This window comes from Falco biarmicus, chromosome 7 (genome assembly GCF_023638135.1).
Source record: "Falco biarmicus isolate bFalBia1 chromosome 7, bFalBia1.pri, whole genome shotgun sequence".
Taxonomy (NCBI): Eukaryota; Metazoa; Chordata; class Aves; order Falconiformes; family Falconidae; genus Falco; species Falco biarmicus.
The window spans coordinates 30,455,957-30,481,977 of record NC_079294.1 but is presented as its reverse complement, the minus strand read 5'-3'; the positions used below and the strand labels follow the sequence as shown (position 1 = coordinate 30,481,977).

Here is a 26,021-nt window from a genome sequence, read left to right as displayed (position 1 = left end):
TTTGTGGGGTTTGGTTGTGTTTTTTGTTTTGTTTTTTTTGAACCTGTAGGACATCTGTTGAATTTGTCATGTTCTTTCCAGGCAAATGAGATCTTGGACCTGATCAACTTTAAGTACCTAAATTTGGTTTTATCTCCAAGGAATCTCAGTAATTTAATTGAATCTTTTCCCAGAGCTCGTCTCTTCTGACTGTTTTATTTGATCTCATAAAGACCTCTAACAGTTGAAACGCAAAAGCATTCATTTTGCAGAAAGGAGTAGTATTATTAATTTTACTTAATGTAAAAATAATTTATTAGGAAATAGTAAAATATGTATCTTTTCTGCTCTGGAATGTTTTGTAGGTTCATCATATTGGGGGGGGGGGGGTGGGGAAGAGAGGAAAACCACCATGTCTTCTGCCTAGACATGATGGGGTTTTTTTTGCTTCTGATTTCAAGTGTTATACTTAGACATTGAAATCTGTCATATCAAGCCTGACCTAATCTTGATTAGACTTCATTGATTTGGTCACTTCTAGTGGGTGACTGGCTACCAGTTTACCTGAGCAAACTATTGGGGTTTTGTTCTTTGTCTGTTGATGTTCAGAATTATTTTTTTTTGCTACCGTGTTTCCAGTATGAATGGAAACTTCATAAATTTGCTATGCCTTCTCCCCATGGTAGCAGGTTGCAAGAATATAATCTTCTGTGTGTTCTGAAATGAGGTAGAATCCCAGAGCAGTCTTAAATTTAGTATTCAAAGTCTAGAGAAGTTTAGAGTAATTGACAGCTAAATAGCATATGCACAGTTAATTCTCACTGTGTTCCCCATTTCCTGTAGAATTTCTTCTTTCTCCTTGTAAGAGTGGACTATAAACTTTTCAGTCTTAGTTCAGGCTCTCTTCAGAGGTGATTGAGTCTTGTAGGTATTACCCAACTAAATGCAAGTTATTTGTCCAGGGATTTTGTGTTTCTGCTTGCAAGTTCAAGGATAGCCTGATTATTTAAAGATAAAACTTCTCAGTATTTAGATCTTACTTTTTTGGCAGTCATGAACATAGCACCATGTTATTAAGCAATGAGGGACTGTCTGTGCTGCCTGTCAGCGAGCATCAGCACAGCTGCACTGTTCAGTGTGGCAGCCTGCACGGAGGCAGGTAAATATACCTGGTTTAGTTGTCCCATTTCAATCGAGTTTGGGGCAAATCCAGTTCCAGTGGATTTGCAGTCTTGTGTGCTATTGTGTAGTGGTCTGATACTGCTTACCTCTGACAAAAGCATAGGGCAGATAACTTATGGTAGTTCTTAATTGCCTTAGAATTTTTTTCTGTATTTAAGGTGGGGCAACCTCCAAGGGCTTACTTTCTCACTCTTGAGGTTTCATTCTGTAAGGTAAAAGGCGATAGATTATTGAGTGGGATGCTTGACTTGACATGTTCCTTCTACAGTTGTTCCAGGGTACTTAAATGAGCATGTTACGCTGTAACCCTAGGCAGTTAGCAGTTCACAACAAGCCCTTTGCATTTACCTGCTTTCCCTGTGTCCCATGTTACTCTTGCTTGTGGAACATAATAAAATACAAAAAAAATACATCTTTCTGCTCTTCACAGTGAATGAAAGGTTCAGTATGTGTGTATGGATGCAGTGAAGTGCAAAAATGGGTCTAAGGTTAAGGTCAAGCTGAATTTTGCTGCAGTTTTATCTACTGGTGGCTAGAAAGAAGGAGAGGAGGAACAGCAGTAGTGACAATTGTGGGGAGGCAAAATGGAATCAGAACATGGCCAGGGAAATGAGATCCCCAAATGGTTGGCTGTGGAGGGTGTGTGTGTGTGTGTATTTGTTTATGTGTATATATGTTCATTTATGTGCACATATATAAACATATGTCTGCATGTATTTATGTTGTTAGAAAGTAAAGTGTGAAAAAAACCAGAAGAGGAAAATTGTTATTGCCTCTTCAGACTCTCCAGAGTGTGTCTGAACACATTATCCATCCAGGTTGTTTGTAAACCTCACTGCAAAATGTTCATTAAATTACAATAGTCTTCATTACAAAAGTCTTCATTACGGTAGTCCAGAACATGAAATTTAGTGTCTTTGCGCTCCTGCAGTCATCAACTTAGAATAACTGTCATTTAACTAAAGAACTAAAGCCATCTCATCTGCTGCCTGCAGTGCACTCACAAAGGGGGTCCTCAATTTTTTTATTAAATAGATGAATAAATGCAGTATATCTTTAAAAGAATGCTTTTAAGACTCTGTGCTGCTTATAGCTTTAGCTGAAGACAGCATATTTAGAAGAATATAAGTGAGAGGCATAGTATGGAATGAATGTAAGTCAAGTGAAGGATTCAAAGGCTCTCAAACCCAGCAGGGAAGATTAAATGTTACTCTTTTCTTGGAAATGGCTAGTTAGTGCAATGATGGTTCTAATCTTCCAAAGAAAGCTCCTTGATAGATTTGCCAATATGCAACACAGCAAAATTTCAACAAAATTCTAAGAAAAATCCTAACAAATTACCTTTGAAATCTTTTCCATTTCCTTTATGTGTGGCTCTTTGCCAGTTTGTGATGTGCAGGGAATCACAGGGCCCCAGTGCCCGAGCAGTGCCGGGAAGTGGTTCCTGTCTGTTGCTCCTCCTAGGGAAAATGTTCAAAATTCTTAGTGCGGTGGTAAAGGCACTGTTGTTTCATCAGAACCAAAAGCTCATGGGCAGTTGTTTATAATGGTAAGCAAAAAAAAAAAAAAAAAAAAAGGCGCTTTGGAAAGAAATTCAAGGAACAGGACAAGTTCAGTTGGGTTGGCTTTTTTCTGGCTTCTGGCAACAAAAGCTGCTGCTAGCAGTGATGTTTTATGCTTTATCTTGACTAGAAGATGCAAGAGTGGTCTCAGGAAAAGTTTTCTGCTGCTGTGTCCATTAAAACAGCAGAGAGTAGACTAGCCATATGAATATGGATGAGGCAAAGTGTCAGAAACTTGATTAGAGTAGGTCAGGACTCAGCACTGTTCAGATATCCCTCACGCAAAAGTTGCAAAGCAGTAACTACCACACAGTATACTGAACGTAGTGTAATTCTGTTATTTTCCCGCCTTTCTTCACCATTTCCTCAAATTCACAAGTTAAAAATAGAAGTGTAGTGGAGGATGATCTTCTATGTGGTTAACTTTGTGGACAGGCATCCTTTTTTACCTTACCCTGATTTTTGTGTGTGTGTGCCCATAGAATACAGTTCTGGATTAGATCTAGTGTTTTCTTTACCTGAAAGAGCTGATTTTGATACTGTGCTACTGAGTAATGACTCTGTATGTGTATGTAGAAGGTGATGTTATAGGATAGAGTATTAATAAAATCATAGGTTTGATATTAAATACAGAATTTTCTTAGATTCAAAGACTTGAAAAAATTGGGGCAATTTTTAAATGTCATATAAAACACAGGAATTAAACGATGGAGATTTTCAAATCAAGTGCTTAGTATTTGCAAAAACACGAGAATACTTACTTGTGTCTGTTGGTTATTTTTTCCCCCATCTGCTTGTAATTACATTTGACATGAATGTGGAGGAGAAGCATCCGATAAAACAGTTTTTTTGTAGTAGTTTATTTCAAGAGGATGTGATGAGGGAAAGAAAAATGGGCATCAAAGGACGTTGTTGAGGAGATGGGCAGGTTTGCACGACTCTGTTGTGGCAAAGAGTTAATCTGAAAGCAGATGTATGAATGTTCCTGGAGCCAGCTCCCTGCAGCTGTTGCCTTCCCTTCTTTTGTACTAGCACTTAAGATAGTAGGTCACAGGAGCAGGTCATACCTTTAATATGGAGTTTTAGGAAGCAGTACAGAAAAAAGCAGATTTTTTTTTCTGCCACAAATGTAGCTTGGACATCAGTATCAGTTATTAGAACTGTCCTATGCAGCAAGAGCAAAGCTAAGAGATGAGGCTGGGCAGAGGAAGGAGAAAGGAAGAACAATCTTGATATTATGGTGGTAAGACTTGGCTCAAAGTAAAATGTAGAGGGATTTTGCACATTTCTGGCTGTGTTACATACTTGATGTTTAAGTATCTGCTTGGATCATTTATTTCTGTCATTCATCATGTGGGAATGACTACCTTCTGGTAAGTAGAGCAGGTTCCCATGTTCCAAGAGGTTAATTTTGTCTCTAGTACCCATTTGTTTACTTTCTTCACTAGATCATTTTAATTGGCAAAACTCAGTTCTGAGACTGAGGAAAACCTTGACTTACAAAAAAGTTGAAATGTTATGAATCCATAAATGAGTAATTAAAGACTGGATATGTCTGACTTTTTTCCTTTTTCACTTTAGGCTTGTGTGGCTAGCTGCAACTTTTTCTTCTCCCTTTTACAAGACCAACCAGAAAAACACTCTATATGCTGTTACCATACAGAAGTATATATTTAGAGTCCATTTTAATAAAGGCTAAAGCTAATATTCTCCTAGGGAGAAGGCATCTGGGAACAAGACTGTTAATTTTCTGCAAGTTTTCAGCATTTATGAATGAGGTAGTATGCTGGAAAGTACACATAGGTATTATTCAGCTACTGTGTATGGCAATATCTTCAATGTTTCTAAGTGATTTTTGTTTGCTTATGGAAGCAGAGATGAGATACATGCACAGTGGGATATGGACATGTTAATTTAGGAAGGTGCAGCTTGTCAGTAACTGAAATAACAAGTATATATTTAACTAGGAAATCAGCTTTTTAAAATCTTAGTAACATGATTCTGATACTGCTGCATAAGTAAAAAGACAATTGAAAAATGAATACTTGACATTACAAAGTAATGAATCTTTCTACACATGCTTATAGATGAAGATAGAAATTTACAGATCTGACATTTCTTAAAGTCTGCAACTTTGTAAACTTGATTTTAGTAAATAAATTGTGTTTATGTTTAATATACTGTATAGATGAGTAGACTATTCCAGGTATCTGTCAATGTGGCTGTGTTGTATTGCAGTAACAAATTCTTGTTAAGTATGTGAGGGATGTCATCGGTAAGTTAGACATTACAGGATTGTAGTCTTATTGCTGCAGGCCCTTTTACATCTCATATTGCCTGTTCAGATAACTGTGTTTATATTTAGATGATGTATGTTGAGTAAGGTGAGACTGTCTTTACTACTGCTGACCCATATTCAAATTTAATGTTGCATTTACCAAGTTAAATGATTGGCCGTTAATTAGTTCTATTTACAGAAACATGGAAATACTCATGAGGTTCAGTGGAAGTGTCAGGTGCATGTGAATTGCTACTTTGCCATTGGCACAAGATGCTGCTCTGAAGTTCAGTTGAAATGGGATCTGCCCCACTGCTAGCCTGTGTCAGCAGACACCAAGAAACTCTTAGTGGAAGAATGCTAAATGAAAGCTGTTTTAGTAATTATGCCAGGGATCTCTAGCCTCATTAGGCAATGGGTCAAAGACTCGACTTAAGTTCCCTCCTCCTGTATTGCTGTGCAAATGTTGCAGCCCATCAGCAAGCAGTTTGCAAACCAGGGCTAGAAAGCTTGTCCCATAGATACTTCAAGCTTTGTCTGTTAAAGCTTGTCTTTCCCCAGTCTATTTTTACAACTTCTGCCCTGCTGGAGCAGTGACTGGGGGGGAACAACCCCAGGAGTTTGTACTGCTTTCCTCAGTGCTGCTTTTAGCTCCAGTATTTGAAATACAAACACTGAATGAAAATAATATGCTTCTTATTATAATAGACTTCTTTAGGACTTGAGTGTTTTGGTGGTATGGTTTTCTTGTTCTTAATTTCTTCCAGAACTTTGGATTTTCTTCAGAATCTTGCCTTTGGCAGGGTGAAGAGAGGGAGAAAATGTTGGGCCAAAATTAAAAATCGGTGATTATGGTGTTTTTTTCTCATGGCATGGGAAGAACTGGCATCACAGTGGAGCCTGGACTTTTTTTTTCCCTCAGAGGTGCATGTAGGAGCAATCCTGACAATTTCAGCAGACAGTGTAAATTCTGTAGTTAAACTATCTCTTTTCCCCTGAGTGAACACTTCCTTGATGACCACTTCATGTACTGCTGTGCAGCTCTTCTGCTTTGGGGTGTGTGTGTGTGTTCTTCAGAGATTCACTCAATCTTTTTGCAGCTTTTAGCTCTAGTTTGCACTGTTTCAGCCTCTCTGGAAGGTGCTTGTCTGTTAAAGGGCTGTACTTACAGCAAGAATTGTCTGGCACATGGTTCTTAAGAAACATACGCATATGTGAAAATACTGATCTTTTCTGTTTAGAAGTATTGTAAAAGTCTGTTTTGTACTCTTGAGAAAATACAAAGATTTGAATATCATTATCTTTAGAGGAAAAATGTGACCAATCATTTCACAACAGTTGTGTCAGACGAAACTATACAAAATCCCTAAATATTCTTATGGGTTTATTGAGTGCTTGGATTAATAAGTAGGCTTTGTTTTCAGAAAATCAGACGAGTGGTGTTTGTTATTTGGTTTTTGGGTTGGTTTTTTTTCTCTTTTTAACTTTGAGAAACTTCAAGATACTTAGAAGTACTAGCATATCTATGGCATTAGAAGAGCTGTACTAATGAAATGATGTTGCAGTGTGAGCATACGTGACAAAACACTGTCTTCAACTCTGGGAAGTTGTGTTTCTGTTGCTCTGGGTGTCATCTAGAATGGAATTTAATTCTCTGTAAGTAGTCTGTGTTTAAAAGAGTGGCTAGCCAGAGCAGCTTCCCTTAAATCTAAGTATGCTGAGAGAATGGGGGCTTGACTTCTTTCTGATGCCTTTTCTGGAAACTAGCCATAGAGATCCTGCATCCTGACAGATTCTGTAGACTTTTTTTTCCCTGCCTGTATCTTGGCATAGGGGGATGGGCAATAGAAGGTACCTGAAAAATCAGAGAAGTTAATTGCGTTTCTTTAGATTGCCAAAAGAAACAGGAAATTCTTACTGTGAAAGATGTAGCTTGTTATCGATATATTTCCCTACTCTATTCTTACTTTTCCTCCTTTGCTTTATAATGATTACTTTACAAATACCACTAGGGAATTGAAGAGGTTAAGAACTCATGCTTTGCTTTCTAAATAAATTCTTTCACAATCTTTGAGGACTTATAGAAATAAGTCCTTCCCTTCAGTGAGATTAGAAGTGTTTGTTCTAAGCTCAGAAATAAACTGTAGGAATTCCTTGATAGCAGTAACTCAGATTGTTTTCAGTTCCTCTTTTAAAATTACTAAAAAATGTTTGCTATAGTTTATATAATTGTTTGTTCTAAATATATAAGATAAATATGACGTTTTTTTAAAAGGAGATGAAGGGGGATTATTATTTTTTTTGTGTGTGTTTGCAGCATTTGGAACACTTACCAGTGTTGCTTTGCATATTATATAGGGAAGAGAAAGTACTGTATACTCATACATACTTGGATTTTTTCTGTCCATTTAAGGAAAACAGGAAGCAAACCAGAAAACTTTATCTATTGATGCGTCACTCTCTCTCTCTTGCAAAAAGCATGTTTGTTTACTTAAGTATAAAATAATCTTCCACTGTTTTTCCTCTGTCCTTTGACTTGTCTACTGAAAACGGTAGATATACCATGGGGTCCAGTATTATTTGTAGTTTGTAAAATTTAGAGATAAGGTACTGGCTGGCATCATGGAAAATCCTCAGATATACAGTGCAGTAAATGTGATAGGCTTTTCTTAGCCTTGTGTTTTGATTTTTTTTTTTTTTTAAATGGTCTCAGTAGTGGTCTGAGTGGTAGGAGTACTTAGTAAAGATCTGAACTGTGCTATGGATTCACTTTTAACCTTAAGAGTAATTTTGGTTACTGTGTATAATGAAATGGGAGTGTTAAGTAATCTATTTTTCTACAGAATTGATGTCTGCTTTTTTTTTTTTTTTTTAATGGTTTGTAAATGAAAAGTAATTACTGTTATTGTCCATCACAAAAAACGGCTGCCTATCTAAAATTAAGCAGATCTATTCCATGGGGACTTTTTAAACATTGTAACATTTGTTACTTCTTCTTACTGAATCCTGCTTGGTTTTGGGTAGTGGTCACTGAGTGCACATGTGGTGGTAGGGCTGGTCTGTTCTTGTGTTTGTGAAAAATGAAATAGTTTACTTGGTGGAACCTTGGCCACTGATTTGAGACCATAAGCACAAGAATGCCACTTGGAATAAGTGACAAAACTATCTACGGTTTGCTTTCTGAATCTTTTGCAAAATACACGTAAGTTATAAAGTTTTTGAAGATAGAAAGAAATCTTTGTGAGTTACAATGTAAATGCAATATCAGGCATACTTTTTTCTTGTTGAAATACAGTTTGTTGCTGTTCTGTTCTTTTGACAAGCAATTTTAGAGTTACTTTGAAAAACATGTAAGCTTAACTAGTACTGACTTGTATTCATTTCACTGCTTCTCACTTTCTTGTCCCTCAGGAGTCATCTTGCTTGGTATCAGGACTAGATATGTATGAGATAAGTGTCTTCCCAAAATAAAACTGACCCAGTTTGTTGGAAGCTTTTACTTGAAGGTGATTTTGACTGGAAGGGCTTAAACTTAAAAGGAATGAATATCAAAGTCAACTTGCGATATCAATTGATGGGATATTCTTGAATGCAGAATAAAACAAAATAACCAATGAAGGTTGTTGTCATGGTTTAACCCTGGTCAGCAACTAATCGCCACACAGCTGCTCACTCACTCCCAGATGGTGGGATGGGGGGGAGAACTGGAAGAGCAAACGTGAGAAAACTTGTGGGTTGAGATTAATGCAGTTTAATAAGTAAAGCAAAAGCTGTGCATGCAAGCAAAGTAAAACAAGGAATTAATTTACCACATCCCATCGGCAGGCAGGTGTTCAGCCATCTCCAGGGAAGCAGGGCTCCATCAAGTAGTAATGGTTACTTGGGAAGACAAAATGTTATCACTTCATATATCAAACCCTTCTTTCTTCTTCCCCCAGCTTTATATGCTGAGCATGATTCCATATGGTATGCTTTGGTCATTTGGGGTCAGCTGTCCTAACTTCATCCCCTCCCAACTCCTTGTGCTCCCCTAGCCTGCTCAGTGGCGGGGTTGTATGAGGATCAGAAAATGCCTTGATGCCGCGTAAGCACTGCTCAGCAGTAGCTAAAACATCCCTCTGTTATCACCCCTGTTTTCCACACAAATCCAAAGCACAGCCCCAGACAAGCTACTATGCAGGAAATTAACTCTGTCCTAGCCAAAACCAGCACAGTTAAATAAACCAATAGCTATGACCTTTACAACAAATGCAATAATATTTTGTAGCAGTATCATGTACCTCTTTTCCATATATCTCAAAGCAGTTTATAAACAGTTAAAGAAATTCCTGCCCTCTTGAGGGACAATAGCAGAGATTCCTGCCTGGCAGCTGTGGGAACAAGCACAAAGGGAAGAACTGACTTGTCTGAATATATGCAAAAGTCTTCAGTGGGTAGTTCAGGGCGATATGTATTTCTCTGAAATAAATGTGTTCCTCAGTTCTGTGTGTTACCACTTGCTCATTCTTTTTTCAAGGGCATAATATAATAATCCCTATTTTAATTAACTTCTTGTCCTCTCACAGTATTCTTACAAAGAAGTGGGCAGTATATTATGTGGTTGTTTTTGCTATGTCACTATAGTTATTTAAAATTAAACAATACTTTTATGTACTTTAATACACTCTTTCTTAAATTTCATCTGTATTTAAGAAAAAAAATAAATTAGTAGTCTGGAGGAACTCTTTGATTTTAACCGGTTATAGAAATTATAATCTATTCAAGGTTTTTTGTCTCATTGATGTATTTTTAATACAGTATTTAATAGTAATTATTTGTTCTGATGATGCAAGGAATGAAGCATCCAAACCATCCTGTTATGTTGTCATTTCAGGATAGCTCTCCACATGAACTTCCTGCTCCAAAGCATCGCATGCTTAAAATATACATACTTTCCCAGGCTGTAATAAACATGCCAGGAAAAATGCAGTGAATACTAGTTGTATAATAAAGTTACTCTAAGAAATAATATTATATACTTCATCAAAGGACACTTAGAATTTTGTACTTCCCTTCTGCATTATTAAAGTTCCTGGCAGAGCACCGAAGTGCTTTCATATTTTAAAGAAAATTCTCAGCTAAAATGAGAGAATGTTTTTATAATGTATTTTTCAGATTAAAAAGATTATAGTTGTGGGCATAAAGTATAAAAATAGAAATAGTAAATCCAAGTCAAATCTACAAATAGCTGGTTGAGTAATCTGTTTCATGTAGTGAAGGATTACTGTGGGGCACTGGCTGTTCATGTCATGTGAGAGATGGGGTGGGGAGGAGTGATCTGCTTACAACTATCTGGTGCTTTTAGTGATGTGACTTTTTATTGCAGCACATTTATTGTATTTTATGGTCACCTCTGAGTTTGAAAGTGTTTGTATAGGGCACTGCAAACTTTCTATCTGGCATCAACCTTACATTTAGATCTTCTTATCGGGGGTCTGGTCAAGCTTACTGCAGTAGCAAGATAACTTGACCTTTTTTTATAGCTTATAGTTAAATCTTGCTGCTTTTGAGTCTATGACTTACAGTTAGCAAAAAACCCCCACCACCCTCTCAGATATTTTCTATTTCATTGAAAATTTGAAAGAAAGCAGATTAGCTTTCTATTTTCAAATATTCTTAATTTTTAGAGATACATTAGGTAAAAACCATAACATGTCAGGGAAGTTCAGTGTCTGTTGTACTCAGGTTTGGCAGGTTTTTAAAAGACAGACAGACTATTTGTGTGTTTGCTGTGCTTTAGGAATGGGTAGGTTTTTGAAAAGTATATTGAATTTTATTTTGTCTTTAGTGGAGCAGTTAGTACTGGAGTCAGGATTTTGTCTAAACTGGGTGTATAGCTAGCAAATACAGCTGTGGGGTGTCTTGTTCGTACTGGTAAAAGGGTAGATTGGAGAGTAAAGGTGGCCCAAAAGCTGATACAGACTTCAGGCATCCTCTCAAGCCAGAAATACGGCTTGATGATGGTGTTTTCTATACAGATGCGTTATACTTCTACAGGGAGGTATTGAAAATTAATAGATGTTTTAAAAGAATCTGGAGGTCATAAATATTGCATAGTTTTGCGTTTATCAATAAACTCCAGATCCCATGGCTATGTCTTCTCAAGTTGTTTTAGTAAGAAAACTATTGTAATTCCAATGAAAAATACTGTCCCCACCATACATTATTGATGGACAGAAATCCTTTGATAAACTATTCTCCAAACTGGGTCTTATACTGCCTGGCATTCTACAGACATCTGTTTTGTTGTTGGTTTTGGTTTTAGTTTCTCCAGCAACAGACTCTCAAAACCTTGGATGATGAATTGAGAATATGGTCATTTAAATTGTGAATTACATTAACGTGGGAGCAGTTGAGGGCACTTTAGGATCAGCATTTACTGCTGACAAGCTGGAGGGATGACCTGAAATAAATCTCTTAAGAACATATGTTCTATTTGAAGTGCTACACTTCAAATACAAATAATTATGCAGATAAATATAAAATGGGGTAACTGATGAGGCAGTTGGCTTGCAAAATATGATCTGTTGCAGGTCAAAACAGAAGAGAACATTTTACTAATATGTAAGGGAAGACACTAAAGTTCTGCCGATTGTTTTATTTTTTAAAAATACCCTATATCAAAACCAGGAAGTCTTTAATCTCTGCTCAGTGCTATTGAGGCCTCAACTGAAGCTGTGTTTCCAGTTTGGGCACAGTGAGACAAGATAGAGGTAACCAGTTGGAGAGTGTCCAGAGGAGATAAAAATTATCAGCTGTCAAGGAAGCATGAAAAGAGTGAGAACTGACATTCTTTGTTGCAGGTGTGTCTGTCTCTCTAGAGAATTATTGAAAAAATGTTTTGTAAAGAAAGGAATAATCTTTCTATGAAGAAGACTAGGAGTGATTTAATCTAGGGAGGAAGATCTGGACATTAAGAAAAAATACTAATTGTGAGAATAGTTGAGTTCTGTGATATGTTGCGTAGGAAGGCTAAGGCATCCCTCTTGTCAGAGGCTAGGCACTGGATAGACAGCTGTCTGGGGTTGGTTGATTCTTCTGTCAGAAAAATGGATTAGTATTCTTGAGGTCCTTTCCAGCTGTTTTCTCTAATTATCTGGAGAACAACTTTTTGTGTTTTAAGCCATAAGAAGTGGCTTATGTAGGAGATAGCATTGATTAGTAAGAGTTATTGAGTTCTTACTTTAGACAAGCAAAGACCTTTTTTTTTACCCTTCAAAACACAAGATAAATTTAAATACAAACATTATGCTTTCTAACTTCTTTTTCTTTTAAAATATGTTTTTATAGATCTTTCTGCCTTGCACTGTTAATAAGTTTGTTATTGCCTTGAGTGCCTTTCTTTACTCTGGGAAAGTGAAGATACATAAAGAAAATACATTTACTTAATATATTAAGTAAACTGGTACAGAAAGACACCAGACATTTTTGTGGTAGGCTGTCATAATGTCTTTTATATCAAGATTGCTTTTTAAAAAATTGCTACTTCTGGTTTTATAATTATTAAGGAGTCACTGTTATTTATATATTTATTTGTGTCTGTACCAGAAGACCATATCTTCATATGTTTTTGGTATTTTTTTTCTTTGTTTCTTCTCCTGACCAAAGGGGCTTAGCCTGGACTATTTTTTAGGTATAGCATTATATGACATTAGTTTTTAATGCTTCATTCGAGTTTTATTTCCCACCACCACCAGGTCTCTGTCTTGAGAAGTTGCCAATTTCTTCTTCAGCTAGCAACCTCCATGTAGACCGTGAACAAGAAATTGTTACATGCTACGAGAAGGCTGGGGATATTGCTCTTCTGTACCTTCAGGAGATAGAAAGGGTAAGCTGGGGTTATTTTCTTAACTGGAGAATTGCGTGGCTCATCTTTCATTAATATATTTTGGTAGCTCAACTAAAAGGTATCTATATATTTGTTTTCTTAGGACTTCAATGCACACTTACAGTTGGACAATAAATTAGTACGCCTTAATGCATGTATGGTAGCTGTTCTTCTGACTGTTCTCTTAGAAAATAGTGCTAGTAGTCCAAAAAGGGACCGAGCTCCTCTGAACTACTATATGTATTCAAGGTGCTGATCTGTGGCCTCTTGTTACCCTACGGTAGTTCATTTATGGACATGGGATTATGGTGTCTTTCAAATACACATGTTGGTGTATGTACAATGTATGCATATACTTACTAGCTTTTCAGATAATTGTTAAAAAGAATTCAATTCAAAATGAAGCTATGAAGATTGAAAATTGATCTTGTTGGTGTTTATTTGGAGCCAATAACTTAACTGCTCTTAAATCCTCTTTATAAAACTACTTGAAGGTAAAATTCTGAAATAACTTTGTACTTGTCAGCAAGACACTTGACATAGCAGTGGGATGTCCAGTATAGTAACTGAAAGTGTGTTTACTTCAGCTAATAGGTACAATCCTGGGACAATTAAAAAATAATCAGATATGATAGCCAGTTAAACATATGACTTTAAAACATAGATGAACTTCAGATGAATCTTAGCTTGATAAATTGGATTAGGACAATGTTCTTGGACTTGATAGCCCATTTGTCGTTTTATCTGCTCAATATATTTTTTATTATATGTATGAAACTACAGTTACAGTTAAAATCTGAGGTACTAGATATGCGGGAGACCTGTTTTTTATTGATGAAAGCTGATATATCCAAGCTTCATATTGTTAGACCAAATATAACCTACAAACAGCTGTGCAGAATATTAGGCAAGTTACTGTTTTCCCCTCTAGTTTTATGGATTATGAATTATGAAAAAATAAAGTTAGGCTCTTTATTTGTAAAGAGCATAATGCTTCATGATCTAAAAGCTTTGCACTTTATCTGGATTTAAAGGGATACACAGGCTCTTTTATTTCCTTTTGTTTTCTTTGATACCATTAACCTTGTCTTGTTCCTTACCACTTAAGCAGAAATCCTTCAAGTGTTATGATTTGGGGTTTTTTTAAAGAAAAGAAAATGTTTGATACCCTTTCTTTCTAGGAGTTAAACACTACTGCAATTTATTTAGACTTTGAGATCTGGTTGGGCAAAATACAATACAACTGGGGCTCTGTTCTTGGCTTGTAAGTACTATTAGAATGAAGCGAGCCAGCAATATCAATCTGACCCTCTTTTTCAGACTTATTGCTTACAAGCCTCAGGTCTGTCATTTGACAGTTGTCTTTGAAGGGGTTATTAGATACAGTATAGGGTCACACAAGCAAAAGGAAGGGGAAAGAAAACTTTGATACGATGGGGGAAAGAAAAGTAACTCATGCTTTTTTAAAAATATATACACATTTTTATTTTCTTAGAGTTTTTTGCTTTGGGTTTTTTGTTTGGTTTAAGATTGTCTTTTAGTGGCTGGTACACTGTGTGAATGTGAAGGCAAATGAAAACTGATAGCTGTCCGTTTTAAGAGAGCATTTTTACTGTTGATGCAATACAAATTCAGTTTCTAAATTGTTTTTTGGAAATCACTCTGGAGATCACTTTTAATCTTCTTAATGCTTTCTGCAGCAGTCTTTCCTAAACCTATCAGGGTTTTAGATTTTGAATACCATCACCTCCTGCTACTGAATAAGGTTGCCAATATGCTTTTTTGTATACTTCTCTTTTGTGTACCATTCTTCACAAAAATTTCTGGAAAAGTATTCTACAGTTTTTCTTAGTGGCATTTCTGCTTGGTGAAGAAATTACCTTTTAAGGGTATAGCCAAAAGCAAAAGGATTGGTATTTAGTTGGGAAAGGAGGTTAAGTATACAAATACTCTACTAGCCACCATGTACAAATGAAAAAGATTTCTCCAACATCAAGTATTAACTTCTGTGTAAAAGTACACAAAACTTTAATTTTTTTCCAATAATTTTTCCCCCTTTTGTTCTTTTAGATAATTAATGCCAATATACAAAACAGAAGCCCTAAGCCAGGGCCCACTGCACATGAACAAGAACTTGGTTTTTTCCTGGAAACAGGACTTCAAAGAGCACATGTTTTATATTTCAAGAATGGGTAAGATTGGTTTCTCCTTTTTTTATATTCACTTTTTTGTTCAGGCTTTGTATTGTATGTATGATCTAACTGGGCATCATAATTTTTAGCAATTGTAGATTGTGTAATCATGAGAACTGTTATTAATAAAGTAGTAACATTTCAATTGAAATAATAAGGCTACTCATATTGTATTTACTCACCTATTATTAAATCGTTTTATCAAAGTATATTAAACAGAAAGCATTTTACATTTTCACTTACTAAATGTGAACTTGAAATACTTTAAACTTTATTTGAAATTTCTTTTACTTTATTACTAGACACTGTTAGAAAGTGTTTTATAACATATTGAAAGTCTTGATCTGTGTAATTTGATTTTGTAATTTTTTTCCAAATCTCTTCAGTTATCACTTATTTTAACATTATGCTGCAGGATAAATGTGCATGAAGATCAACAGTATGTATACAAGTATACAATCTCCATTGTACCTGCTCTAGAGATACTTTTAGATTCTGCATGGGAGATCCTTTATAATTTATTTTCAAATAGGCTTCCCTTAAAAGCCTAAAAATAAATTCAGATAACACAGAAAATAAAAAAAAGGAATACAATTCTCCATTTTTAACAGCTTCAAAACTTGGCACAAATGGTTTTTAAGTACATTTCTGACATTTGTTTTTGAAATCACATAGTTTAAAAATTTGTTTGCAGGGCTTCTTATTTCACCAGGAAAATGTGGTTAGATCAAAATATTGGAATTCTTTATAGGACTACTGTTTTGTACCAAAAATGTTTGTTATTCTTTCAAATACACAAACAGGAGATGAAGGGAAATCATGCAGTGTCTGTAAAGAGTTCGAGATTTTAATGTACTGATGGTAGGGTGACAAATGCTATACAAGTTTTCAAACTGTTTAGGGATTTCAGTGTGGAAATGATGACTAAGTTTTTTTAAATCTCATTCTTAAAGTAATGAACTACTGCTGCAATAGCACATGATCTGACAATTACATTTTAGTTCTGTTTTCATGATTTAATTGCAGGAGGAATGGAATGTTCTGAAAGCTAATTTTTTTCATTTACCACAGCTAAAAATAGAATTTCTGCCTTGATGTGTGCACAAAAGATACATAAAATATACTTAATGAAAGAATCCCAGTGGCAGTTGTGGTTAAGAATAAGCTAAAAATTCCACATTTTGAAGAATTTTGATTGAAGGCCAGGAATGGAAATGGTTCATTTAATCTGACATATGCATAAAAGGAATCAGCAATAGATGTAGCAGATTAAGGTTAATGAAGAAAACAAAAAAAAGCACAGAACAGTTGTACAGTGGGTTAAGGAGCATCCAGCCCACAGGAGTGCTTTTCCTTGAACATTTTGGTTGGTCTGGTATGAACTTTGAAAGGTTGATTGTATTCCATGTACACTTTCACAATGAAGCTGTTGGTGATCTTGTTAACTCCTACATAAGCATGTAATCTTTTTTGCAGTCTTTAGTACAATGGACACTTGCAGTTTACAAGCTAAATGCACATTATATTTTTAATTTTAAATTTCTTCTTTCCATTTCATTGGCCAGTGCTACTGTTTTTTGTGGTATGAGAGGAAGCAAGGTGGTAGGAAAAATAGCTCTTTGCCAATCGTTATTTTACATATTCCTGACATTATATCCTTTAGTTTCCTCTCTTAACTTAGAGCCAATCTTAGTTCCTCCAAGATTTCCTAGTATGGTCATTGTTCCAGGCTGGTAGTTATGTTGCTGCTTCTATGAGTGTCTTTTTTTTTTATTTATTTTTTTCTTTTTTTTTTTAAATTTTGTTACTTATGTTTACCAGAACTGAACAGAACATTGATACTTACCTAATAGGAACAAATTTATAGCATACTTTTTAATACATTCATTTGAAGGATGCTTTGCTTGGTTTTTCAATTTGTCATCTCTCCTGGTGTTAGGCTTACAGAAATCGGTTCAAGACCTTTCCATTAAGCTTTGCAACACACTTCAAGTTTGAATTTAATCTAAAATTGTAAAGATTATATGAACATTTTCAAGGAGAGGAAATGTAGGTTAATTATAGGCAGTTTAGAAATGGAAACATTTCTTTTAAATAAACTGGTTTTGCAAATGAAACTGTAGATGTTAGAAAGGCTTCAGTCCTGTGGAGGAGACAGGGAATCACCAGAGTTTATCTGCTTATGAGTGGGGGGGGCGAAGTAGAAGAGGAAAAGTGTGCCCATCTGTTTTTACAGGCAGACTAAATCTGCTATTCGTATTGCAATGCAGTAAAATATTTTTGTGTATGTTTATGAAGTGAGGCTTACATTCAGAAGAGTTGAATCTTAATTAAAAGTTCCTTTCACCAGACTATAACCTGGCATTCGTTTTGAGTCCGTTCAGATGTTACCCTGTTACCAGCATAGTGGCTACAGTAATTTATGTGTTAGAGCAGCTTAAAGATCCGAGGAGATGTTTATGTATTTTTTGCTGGGTTTTTTAGACTTCAGTTCCACTCCAGTAAGTACTAATAAATAACTCTCAAATTCTGCTGGATAAATTGTATTTGTCTTAAGTCCTTTTGCTATGGAGTAGGTTTTTGTTGGTGGTGCATATCTAGAAGGCAGTCAGCTAATCACTGTTTTTAATTACACTTCCGCTAGAAGTGGAAGCATCATTTTTGTGCATGTATGCCACTTCAAAACTAAAAAATAAGTAGGATAACTTTAATACTAACTGAAGGAGTGTAATTTTAGCAGTAATGTAGGGAGTATTGCTGCCTAACAAGAAAGCTGGTTGATCCATTTTAAATTTCCCCTTTGTTCACTAACTGTGCAGAGATTTTCTTTTAAGCCAAGAAATCAAGTTTTTGTGGAGGATTGAGTGACTGTCTTTCAGGTATGCATTATCTTATCTGAAAAACTACAAAGTGTTTGAAACCTAACCGCTAAGTTCTGGCATCTTGAAAATACATGGAAAAGCAATTATAAAAAAAAAAAATAAAAATATGGTGGCAATAGTCTGAACAGAAGAATGTTTTTTTTTTTTTAGTGCTGTATTAAGACACATCTGAAATTAATGCTTTCTCCCAAAGTGTACAGAATTCTAGTAAAGTATCAAACTACGTATCTATTTTTCACTTGGGAGCAGAGGAACATTTCAGCTTGGAAATGAGTAACAAAGAAGTTGAGGAAGCTGTTCGAAAAGTAGGGTTTATGTGCTTTTTAAATACATTCTGAAATAGGTAATTTTAAATTTCTTTCTGGCTGATTATGCAACTTCTATTTAGTGTAGTAGTAACTTTGTAATTTCGGATTGGAGGAGTTCAAAGTCCTGACGTTGTTACAAGAAAAGCTGTGAGCACAGGAACTTTGACATTAGACCTTAACATAACTATTTTCAAGTAAAATGCCCCTGAGAGAGAAAGGACAGCCATTTATGTACCCAGTAGTTCTTCTGTCCTAGTATTTGCTTTGTATTCATGTTACGAGGTAAACAAGACAAGCTTGAATTTTAAATTATTTTTATTTTAGAGGTAGTAGTGTTCAGAAATGTATGGGAACTGTATACTCTTAAAGCAAAAGAGCTTTCTGGTTGAAGTCTAAAACCAGGAGCCTGTCATGTGAAAACCAGACTTCACTAGCTTTCAGAGCTCTTCTTTGTAGCTTCTCCTATATTTCACAACTTCTCCAAGGACATTGCTCTATCATGGTCCAGGATCCAGACTGCAATTTGGTCTAATCTCCATAGTGGTTCACATGCTGAATCAAAACCTGAGGGATCTGGACCAAATCTGTACTCGTCATGCTGCCATTACCTGTGCTTGCACAGCTGCAGTGAAGCAAGACCGTCCCAATCTTCTCCATTAAGTTGTTTCTCAGAGACTGGCATTTTCTCAATGAAAAATTTACCCACCCCAAGACCAAACCAAAACAAAAAATCTCAACCAGTTTTTCTGCATATAATTGATTTTTATTGGCTTACAAAATGTTTGACAAGCACAACCAAAAAAAACCAGACTCTAAGCAGTTCCTCATGTATAGGAGTTGTCTATGTAGAAGTTGTTTCTTTACCTATTTTTCTTTTTCCATCATAGCATCAATAGGAAAATCATAGGAATATAGCTTTCATGTTAGTAAATGGGGGATGGTGGATGGAAGCCAATTCATAAGTGCTTCTTTTGCACACATGTACCTGTACAGTGTTCACAGCTGGGTATTTCGCAGTGATGAAATCCATAAGAGAAGGTTTTATGTAAATGTTTTGACATAAGTGCCCATCAAGACACTGTATGACCAGCTGTCATAGAATACAGTGCTAGCTATCCATCACTCTCTGAATCTGTTGAGATGATGTTGCATATTCTGCATCAGTCTCAAAACAAATTGGTCATTAAGTAAAGAATAGAAAGTAAGATGACATTCAAAAACATTGAAATCCTATAAAGTACTGTATGCTTTATATGTGAAATATCATTACGATATTGAAAAATAAATGAAATTACTTCTGTTGCAGTTTTCAAAACAACTTTGTCCTGGAAATAAAGCACAAACATGCTTTCATGTTTGTGTGGTTAGGAAATTAACACAGAATATATTCAAGATAGAGACAAATATCACTGGTTTTTGATTGCTAACAAAAATGAGTTTTCAAAGGACACTTTAATATCTGCCTTATCAGGTGCTTTTCTTATCCTTATTTAAGATACTGTTCTTACTCTGTTAGTTTTTGTTGAAAAACAGTATATTTGAATGTGAGGGGAAATTACCATTCTCTCAGATATTCAGATAAAATCATCCATCAGGAATGCTTTCTCTTTCAATCTTTGTGTTTATTGCTCAGAATTGTGTCTTAAAGAGTTTAAGATAATAATGCATTGTGAAATTATAGAAAACCTGTCAGTTTTACATGGAGGACTAAGGTGAATATAAACATGAAGGAATCACTTCCATTCAAAATAATCTCAAATTACTTTTGTAATAGTTACACAAAGCACACTGAAAGAGCAATGTTAGTATCTGAGTTGATGTTGAATTTTGATAATTTTAACAATTTGCAGTTAGTATTCTGACTCTAGCTCACTTTTTCCGAGAAGATACTTAGTGGGTTTTAGCTCTTGTGCTACAGATCTTGCTGACTGTGGCTGTTGCTTGCCTTTGCAAGCATCAGATTCAATGTTTTGGTTTTATGTTGTGTTGTGATGGGCAGCAAACAAAACGGTATTGGATTCCTAAACTGGGGAGGGACTATTTAGTGCGCTTCCCCTGCTCCCGCCAAAATGCTTGCTTTACTGCTGCATTTCATGTTCTGGTCTTTATTTCCTTCTCTGGTTTTGGTACTGTTCTGAAGAACACTGCTTCGCATGTTAGGTGTTACATGATGTGGCTATGCCACACATTTTTTATTTTTTTTTCTTCTTTTTTTTTCTTTTTGCCTTTTTCCTTGCAGCTTCTAAGATGTGGATTCATAGGATCACACAGGTTGAAAGGGACTCTGAGAGGCCATCTGGGCCAGACCCCTGCTCAGAACATGTCTGGTGTAGAGCAGCTTGCTCAGAGCCTTGGCCAGTTGGGTCTGTATGTCACCAAAGATGTAGGTTCAAATTCTGATGAGTTTTGGGGCTTAGGCGTTTTGTGAACAGCATTCATGAGGTATATCACCTGAATGTGAGCTGCAGTAACTTACAACTAATTAAGTCTTTTGAGTTTCTTTCTGTTAATATACTGATTTTTCTCTAAAGGACAGTTAGTCCTCAGATGGTAGTTATTTTCACCAAGAAAAAGGTTTCATTCTATGAATATAGTATTTGGCTATTTCTGTTAAAGCTTCAGTAACAGTTTAACATGGAGCTTTTCAGTATTTTGTACTACGGGTTACTATTACATTGCTTCTTTTTTAATATTGAAATCATGGTTTTGAACTGATTAAAAATTATGGAGGCTGCCAGTTTTAATTGCAAAAATGTTAATTGACCCTGTTAACTTCAAAAGGAGGAAATTAGCAGGTAGGAGAACTAATTGGTGCTAGATTTTTTTATGATAGTAGTAGAAAGGGATTTGCTAAACTGTAAGGTAAGTTTGCCAAGGAAAGAGTGCATGTGTTTTGGTCACAGTAGAGATAAAGGGAACTGGCTCTTGGAAAAACTAGGAGACTAATTATGTACAGACCTTTAAAAAAAATCACCAAAAAAACCCCTAGTACTAAAGGAAATTTCGTCTTCATATTAAAAAGTAGTAACTATTCATAAGCTATTTTTGCAAAGAGTTACCAGATTACTTGACTTTTCAACACTATGCTCTTAAGCTGTAGGTACTGCTGTAGCAATCAAACTGTACCAGTATGTTTATATATTCAAAAATCAGTGAACAGAAGGCTGATACAGTGCTAAGAAAAGCTGAATACTGTGCAGGTGTTTGAAGCTGTGTGTGTCTCTTTTTATTTGTTATTGAGATTAAAGGCTTTTGGAAACTCATCAGTTCTTTAGTATCCATTACTCAAATGATTTCCTTGCCATTGGCCAAACAACTTATAAAATTGTTTCTAATTTTTTAAGGTGAAAAGCAGTATTACACTGACCATGGTGAGTATTCACTACTGTGAATACCTTGCCGATGTAATACATGCTACAGAAATGCTAGCCACCAGCTGAAACTTGAAAGGCAGGCAAGCTTTACTTCATGTGTTCAGGTGAATACTGGAAAATTTCCCTTTCCACCTCCTGATTTCCACATCTTTTTACAGCACATAACTGCTAGGATAATGTGTTAAACAGCTAATTTGCTGAGGAGTGCTTGTAATTACTTTTTTTTTTCTTGTTGATATGCAGGCATTTTGGTGTTTGTACTGAAATAGTTTTGTTTGGGATTGGTACACCTCTTACATTTGACCTTTTAGGCCTTCCTAATTCTCCTTCCAATGCTGACCCACTGTCCCAAATGACCTTTTCTGGACTCCCATTTCCTACACTGTATTTTAAGCATGAGAAGTTGGAAGTAACACTTCCTTCTCACAGTGTATGGTCCTGCCCTTGTGCATTTTATTCCTCTCCTGTGCATGAGCATAGCGCGTATGTATAAATAATTTTGACAAAGTTTCAGTGCCTTTCTGTTTACCAGATCCCCATGTTACTGCAGCATGGGTATTTTTAAACAGTTTCTTTGGAAATTAGTAGCTCCTCAGAGATTACATTCAAACAGATGTGTGTCTGGTAAGCAACTCAGCAGTGAAGTAATCTCAATTACTTCACTGTGACATTTTTATAAGACTATTGGCAGGATGTTTTATAGAGGTGGTCTTATGTTCTTCCTGAAATGTGTTGCTGTAAGCCTCATGCTTAGGAACACTGCATGAATTTTTACCTGCAATGAATGAACAGAGGAGGAGTATAAAGAAAGGTGTTTACTAACAAATATTCTGCTTATATATTTTGAAGTATTAGCAGAGGCTTTTCTTTCCAGAAAGTGTTGTCCCTGTTTGTAGCTACAACTCACATTTTGTGTGTTGTATATAGTGTGAATTTGAAGGGGTTTGGTGTTCTTTCCCTGCCTTTCCCCAAGTTAATGTATTCAATTACACTGAACACTGGTTCATGATTAATGTGAAGAATATAAAAATAAAGACAGCTTAGTAAGTGTTTTCAGAATTGCCATTGTGTGCAAAGCAAAAAGGAAATCTTGCCCTCCATTCTACTTTGCTTTAGTATTACAGCCTGATAGCAAATATAAGAGTTGGCAATAAAAGGCAAGACTGTTATTAATTATACTGATGAATAAATGGTACATAAACAATTTTAAAGTAGTGGAAAACTGTTTTAACATCTCTAGCTAACCAGAAGCAGTAGCTTCAAGATTAAACATCTCTGGGGTTACCAACAAAGAGGTTTGATAACCTCTTATTTTGATTTGTTGGGGGGTTTTATTTTCTTTTTTCTTCTCCCTCTCCTAGTTCATTTTTGCTATCATTTTTCACACTTAACATTACTGTTTTGACACTGCTGTCCACACTTTAGCTCTCACATTGAACAGGCATACAGTGTCAGTGAAGTATCAGTGCCCCCCTTCACGACTCAGCTTAATTCTTCATAGGTGTTGTCCCTAGTTTTCTTTCATTGCAAGGGTGGCTCTCTGTTCCTCAGCTTTTCTGTTCTTTGGTGTCACCACTGGGAGGGCTGAACCACATACGGCGCTCAGGGTTTAGCCTTGTTTCTCCTTGCTCAGCACTGTCTCTGATAAAATATTTGATCTGTCTTCAGATTAGCTCTTTGGGTTCTATGAAATGTTACACTTCCATTGATGCATCTGGCTGTTTGTTGCTGCTTAAAATCTTGCATCTTGGCAGAGTACACTGCCTTCATGGTTTCTGCTGCTGATTTCAGACCTTTGAATCTTTAAGACAGGTTGTAAAACCATGCCCGTGTTGGTCACTCTGCTGAAGTTCCCCATGCTTTTATCATGCTTGGTATTAAACTGAGTGGCCTCCTAGGTCTTCAGTTTAGCATTCTAAATAAAATCACTGTTTGGTCCTGCACATTCTTCCTTCTAGTTCCGTAAGAGATTTTATATTTTCTTCTAAATAAAGATAAAATAACCTTATAAAATTTATAATATATAAATCGACTGATGTGGACTACAATATTAAATATTTACCAGGGTAAATTCTATTTTGTTTATTTCCTCTGTTAACTTACTTCTGTAGTAAAACTTTCTGGCATGTTTAGCACTTCTTTCTTGTGAATTCAAGAATGGGCTTTTTCTGTTTATGATTTCTTTTGGCATGTTCTTAATCTACCCCCATTTCTTTTTCTGACAAGATCTCTGCTTGAAAGGAGAAAGCTGCAAAATAATAGGAGGTAAAGTGCAACTAACTGATGCACTCAGTCTCCAGTAACTGGAGAAGCCCTTTTGTGAATCCGGTCTTTGTGCCTTAGTAGTTGAATCTGGTACTTAGTGTACACACAGGCACATATATACACACGTATATAGTGTGTTGTGTATATATATATACACTTAAATGAAAGAACATTCTGAGGAGGAGCTGAGGTGGTGGTGTCAAGAGCAGTAGTAAACAAATCATGTAGTGTCCTGACACTGTAGAGTGGGTTTCCCTGCTCTCATCTTCCCCATACCTACTCTTCTGGCATGCATTTTTCTTGTTTGCTTTTTGATGGTTCAAATATTTGTTTGGCTCCTCTGTGGAGACATCTCATTCTCCAAAACAGCAGAAAACAAGCAGCAAAAGAATTGTAGCTGTCATTTTAGTGAGATTAATTGATTTACTGGAAGGTGTGATAATGGCTAATGTGGCTGTAAGAAAAGAGATAGGATCATGCAAGTGAAGGGTCAGCGAGAGGTAATAGTTAGGCTAGTATAAATAACTTAGCCTGTTTACTGGCATGGCTTTGGGTTTAGTTTTCTCTCTTAAATAGGAGAAGTACTGAAATTTAGCCACCAAATTGCAGAGCAGGTGAGGTGTGCTCTAAGTTCACTAAGCAAAAATTTACTCTAATTCCATTTTTGATCTGTAAAAGGCAGTTAGACTAAATATTTGGGGGGTTTAGTTTTAAGCATAAGGGAGATGCCTGCCAAACAAAGCCATTCTCGCACTAATGGGGAAGATATTATCAAAATATGCTGCAAATACAAAGTAAATCAACCTTTCTGAGAAATTTAAAGTATTTCTTTTGTAGCCTGTTTTGAGTAGATAGTGATTAATCTCTCTCCCTCTGTTATAAGGAATAGTGTTTGTTTTTTTCATCCTAACATCTTTCTATTGTAAACTGCTTTTCATTGAGTGGTTTCTTTCATTCTATTCTACTTTGTGTGTGTGTGTGTGTTTAAAAACACAAATAGAAAAAGTATTTGTCTGGGGTGTGAGGTTTATCTGCACCACTAATGCCAAAGCACTGTTGTCTGATGCCAAAGGAAGAGACCTCTTGGTCGTGATAGTGACAAACATGTTGTGTCAAAAGTTTGCTACTGCTGGCATACATACTTATATTCAGGTGTTCTGATCCTGCATTGAAAGTTTCTCCTTACTGTCCCATAAGAGCACCTTTGCATAGATGCAGTTAAAATATTTTCAGTATTTTAAACAGAAATGCTGCCTGAAATTTTCAAAGAAGCATAAAAGTTGATCTTGCATCAGAATAATTAATAAGGTTCTAACATAAATTGTTGGGGTTTAGGGTCCAAATATATAGACACAAGGATGAAAATTATTCCAAAGGTCATCAATCCATATAGATTTTCAACAGTAGATTATACCTTTAAATCCTGGTTCTGTCTTTAACTGTTGTAGTGCTACTTAAAGAGTCAAAGTAGCTTTTTTTATCTTGAAGATTTAAAGCAGCAAACATTTTAATTGGTCTTTAAAAACTATGAAGGTGCAATTCAAAGAATTTGACTCAAACATGTTCTGATGGGAGGCAGTCATAAACACACATATACCTAACTAGCGATATCTGTCTGTGGGCTTTGTCTTGTCTGAAATTACTGAAAATGTGTAAGCTCTGAGTGCATATTAATGTACCATAAAATTCCTTCTCTTGAGAATGGAAGGGATCTCAAAGTCGTTTACAGACACTGTGGGACATGTTTTTCTAAGTTAACCTGCCCTTTTGCTCTGGCATTCAGTCAGAATGGGCGGAACTGCTAACATGAAGGCACATGGTAGTGAAATTCAGGTGAAAGTTCTGTGCTTCCTAGGCTAGGCAGAAAAAGTATGTGCCAGAATAGCTGCCACTCTCTTCTCTCTGATGTTACAAACTGCTAACAAATACAGGAAATGTACTTTGCTAAAAGCAGTGCAGTGTGGGGATCAACCATACTGTTCATGGTATATTTTGCTTCATTACTCAAAGCATTTAACTCAATTTTTGGGTGATTTAGTTTGTAGTTTTGAAGTGTAATTTTTTTAGTATTCTTCATGTAGAAGATGCTCAACAAATCTGTATTGTATTTGTGGTTATTTGTGCAGTGGATC

The 26,021-nt window shown here is 35.9% G+C and overlaps 1 protein-coding gene across 2 annotated transcripts in view; it reads left to right on the top strand.

Annotated features, from left to right (window-relative positions):
- Positions 1 to 26,021, top strand: part of TTC7B (tetratricopeptide repeat domain 7B) — a 144,519-nt gene that overhangs the window by 23,672 nt on the left and 94,826 nt on the right. For both annotated transcript variants that reach the window (XM_056346639.1, XM_056346642.1), the window contains exons 4-5: positions 12,738 to 12,868; positions 14,939 to 15,060. In XM_056346639.1, coding sequence (XP_056202614.1) covers positions 12,738 to 12,868; positions 14,939 to 15,060 — 253 coding nt within the window. The remainder of the gene's footprint in view (positions 1 to 12,737; positions 12,869 to 14,938; positions 15,061 to 26,021) is intronic.